Genomic DNA, 4,313 nt, shown 5'->3' with positions numbered 1-4,313 from the left:
TTATGACGGTGCTAGCAACATGAGTGGTAAGTTCAATGGGTTGAAAGCTTTGATCTTGAGTGATAATGACTCGGCATTTTATATACATTGTTTTGCCCATYAACTTCAATTAGTAGTTGTRGCGGTTGCAAAAAAACACGAAGGTGTTAARGACTTCTTTGATTTGCTTGCTTTGGTTGTTACTGTTGTAAACTCTTCTTGCAAACGAAAAGATATGCTACGAGAAAGTCACAAAGAGAGAATTCAAGAAGAAATTGGAAATGGGGAGATTGAGACTGGTAAGGGGTTAAACCAAGAGATTTCCCTTGTTCAAGCTGGAGATACACGATGGAATTCTCATCTTAAAACAATCGTGAGTTTGATTGCTTTGTTTCCAGAGGTCATACAGGTGCTTGAATATGTCGAAGATGATGGTGATAATGGAGCTAGTTGGCTTCAAGCAAGAGGTCTTTTATCATACTTAAAGACATTTGAATTTTTGTTTTATATGCACTTGAATTCAACGATCTTAGGATTAACAAATTCATTGTCTCAAGCTCTTCAAAGGAAAGATGAAGACATCTTGGAAGCTATTGATTTGATAGGAACAACCAAAGGTCAATTRCAAATGTTGAGGGAAAATGGGTTTGATCAAGTTTTGGAGAAATGCTACTCTTTTTGTGATAAACATAAGATTGTGAAGTTGAATATGACTGAAGCTTATGTTAATACAAGAAATTCAAGGAAAAAGACGAACATTACCAATCAACATTATTATAACTATGATATATTCAACACTGTTTTGGATATGTAGATCCGAGAGTTTGGTGATCGTTTTGGTGAGATAAGCACCGACTTGCTTCAAAATATGGCGGCTTTGAATCCACGCAATTCGTTTTCTCAGTTTAACAAATCAAGCCTATTGAAGTTGAGTCAGATGTACCCCCGAGATTTTGAAGACAAGGAAAGGATCATTCTTGAGCATGAACTTGATATCTACTATCATTCTGTTTATAATGATGTCCGATTTGCCAACTTAAACGGTATTGCCGACCTTGCCAGATTAATGGTTGCAACAAGAAAGCATCTTTCTCATCCTTTAGTCTACCGGTTATTGAAACTGACACTCGTTTTGCCTGTTGCAACTGCTACGGTTGAAAGATGCTTTTCGGCGATGAAGCTTGTTAAGACAGATTTACGTAATCGAATTGGTGATGATTTTTTGAATTCTGTCCTCATTTGCGCCATAGAAAAGGAAGCCCTTAGTAATGTTAAAAACGAAGATGTAATCGATCGTTTCCAAAAGATGAAGACACACCGAGGACAAATTTAGAAGTTGTTTCTCAACATTTTTTTTGTAATTATTTTTTGGTATATATTGACCGTTTTCAAAAGATGAAAACGCGTCGGGTACAAGTTTACGAGTTGTTTATCGGTACCATAAAAACCATATTTTGTGTAATTATTTTTAGATGTATATTATATTATATTAATTATATGGTGCCACCGTATGGAAATTTTTCTGGGTCCGTCCCTGACCTGGATATCCAATCTACTATGCGAACCAACTAATCCCAGGACGACCACCTCCTTTACAGATAGCCCGGAGTCACCGCATTTGAACCTCTGTGGCCACAAGGGGATTTTTATTCTTCCCTGGATTTGAACCTGAGACCTCCTGGTACTTTTGACCTTTGGAACCAAGCTCAAACCAATCAGACACCACCCTTGTGATTAAAAAAAAGGACATATCATTAATATAGCTTTTAAGTTTAAATCACTCTTATTTTAAAATTGTCATCTTACCATCCATTTAAATCACACTCAGGTTCATGAACATCAGCCATTTCAATTTCTAGTTGATTAGATCGAACAATTACATACACAAGTTCAGAAACACAAACATGTATGCAAGAATATCAACATCTTTTATATTCATTATTTATTTTGTGAGCTTAGAACTAAAATTAATAGATTCAATGGATCATGCACATAATTAGTCAACATATATATGATTAATTGCAATATTCCATTGATCTTGAAAAAAGCTTTCAAATAATAAGCCATCACATTTCTAATTGTAAAACATGTGCAATTAATACAAGATCATATTAAGTATTATAAATTAACCTCAAGAACTCCATATCATGATCAGGATAAATGAATTCTGCACTTACAATACATTACAAGTTATGTTATATTATGTCTTTTTGTTTCTTGATTATGTAACTGGGCGATAAAGAAAAAATTCCCAAAAGTGCGATCTATAAATTTGGTGAAATGTTCTGATAGAGACCCATGTCCATTCCGTTATACGCTATCGGAGCATACATCCATTTATCGTCAGAGCTCAGCAACTGCAAGATTTCACCGAAAAAACAGTTAAAATGGGCCTTTGAATTGTTATTGTTATGAAACTATCGTTTAATCTTCACTAATCTTACCTTAATTTGGAGCTGCAAGAACTTGACATAGTGAACTGCTTCTTCAAGCATTGTGCTTATGTCAACCTTTGTCCCATTTGGTACAAGGTTCTGAAGGATCCTAAGTCTTTCATTTATTCTTTCTCTTCTTTTCTGCATATTTGAAAATATAACACATATTAATTTGAAAGTATGTACATTAATTACACACAAATAATTTTTTTGAAGAGATGAAGTTCACATTTACAAAAACTTACCCTTGCATAGATGCTCTGGGGATCAGTTGCAGCGCCTCTACCGGCTCTTGTTTTCACAGTTAAATTGATTGCCCCTCCATTCGTATCTTGAAAAACATTTGAATCGTCCTCGGAGCTGCAAGAACTTGAACTTTGGGCATTTCCTCTTCCGTTATTATTGTTAATAATGTTTTCATTGTCTTGATTGCTCTCTTCACCATCATCCTCATTGCTATTAATAGCAGTCATCATCATTTTCTGCTTCTTCTTTGATGTCAATTTCTTCTTGTTTTTCTGTGAAACAACGTGAAAGTACTCTTGGTAACGTTTCTTCTTTCATATATAGATTTACACATATATAAGTAGAAGAGTTGGGTTGATACGAGAATGATACCTATTTAAAATAAGAGAATGGATGAATCACATGTGATTTTACACTAACACCATGTATAAATCATGTGTGAATAGACCTTGCCATGTCAACTATTTTTGGCTGTTAATGTAAAAACACATGTGATCTTGTACGTACTTCGAACATCAACTTATTTTCTTAAATATGTATCATTTTTGTATAAATCTACTCAAAATAAATGGGTGAATAAGATGCTTACATTTTCTCTTGAAACCCGAGTTTTCTTCTTGGGGTTCTTATCGATTTTCTCACTCTTTCCTTCATCTTCCAATTCATTGGGAAGTTGAAGCATTTCATACTTCCTCTTGAGAGGGGTTTCCTTGCCCAGATCAGCAATAAACACAGGCAGACCAACTGAATTCTCCCTTTTACACTTAACCACCTCTTGTCTCAAACAAAGGATTTCTTCCATCGCTTCATCAGAAAAGACTTGAGCAAGTAGCGAAAAGTTGTTACTGTCACCTTCCCTCAAAGAAAGATCCTTAGACTGATCACACACATCATCCGTAGGTGTATTTGAATGGCAAAACTGGAAAACGTCGTCGTGGCATGGGTAGGGAAGAGAATTGGTAGCATTAATACTTTCTTGAGAAAAATAATTGCAGAAATTAGGCTTAAGATCTTGATCAGAAGTATATGCTAAAATCTGATCATCGTTAACACTTGAATTAGAACTATTAGATTCTTTGGCACTTGGCCAAAGAATAGAAGGAGCTTCAAGATTCAAACCATGATCATGTTCAGTTGAAAACAATTTATGGCCTGCGAAATGATTGGAATCTTGATCACAGGAGAATATTGAGCTCAGATTCACCCATTCTTCATCAAAAACGTTTCCATAAGACTCCATCTTTTTTTTTTCGTATTTCAGTTATTCAGATTTCTGGGAGAATTTATATGCAGATGTGTCTAGCGAGAGAGTAGGGTAATGACAAAGAAGAAGGTTTTTGATGTGGTTGGGAGATGAAGGAAACGAGAAGCATATTTATACCCTTTAAGGGTTTGTGGAAGAAGGTTATGACGAATAGCTTGATTATTTTATTGCTAATAATTCATTTCTTGGTGGCTAGAACAAGAACCCTAATTGTATTTTATGAATTGAAAATCAAGAGTCCACTGTGGGCGTAACTACCAGGCAAAGAACAACTTACAAGGGATGAAGGGAAACCAATCAATTTTTCTCTTACTCAATTAGGATTATATATATACATATATTGTTCCATATATATATATATATATATAGAGGGTGGTTCAAATACTAAC

General features: G+C 34.9%; 2 protein-coding genes across 2 annotated transcripts; one reads left to right on the top strand and one right to left on the bottom strand.

The window, feature by feature from the left end:
• The first annotated feature begins 19 nt into the window (after positions 1-19).
• LOC112509041 lies at positions 20-1,312 on the top strand. The gene is made up of 3 exons (XM_025113913.1): positions 20-446; positions 513-703; positions 794-1,312. The coding sequence occupies exons 1-3, from the start codon at positions 20-22 to the stop codon at positions 1,310-1,312; spliced, it is 1,137 nt and encodes a 378-aa protein (XP_024969681.1).
• A 931-nt stretch (positions 1,313-2,243) lies between these two features.
• LOC112509040 (transcription factor PIF5-like) lies at positions 2,244-3,900 on the bottom strand. Its single transcript, XM_025113912.1, has 4 exons — positions 3,250-3,900; positions 2,660-2,932; positions 2,424-2,555; positions 2,244-2,336 (listed from the first exon to the last, which is right to left on the bottom strand). Exons 1-4 carry the CDS (start codon positions 3,898-3,900, stop codon positions 2,244-2,246), a joined length of 1,149 nt encoding a protein of 382 aa, XP_024969680.1.
• Between the last annotated feature and the right edge of the window lie 413 nt (positions 3,901-4,313).

Source organism: Cynara cardunculus (assembly GCF_001531365.2).
Source record: "Cynara cardunculus var. scolymus isolate 2C chromosome LG 3, CcrdV1, whole genome shotgun sequence".
Taxonomy (NCBI): domain Eukaryota; kingdom Viridiplantae; phylum Streptophyta; class Magnoliopsida; order Asterales; family Asteraceae; genus Cynara; species Cynara cardunculus.
Note: the sequence above shows the minus strand (reverse complement) of the source record. Positions and strands in the feature narration are given on the sequence as shown.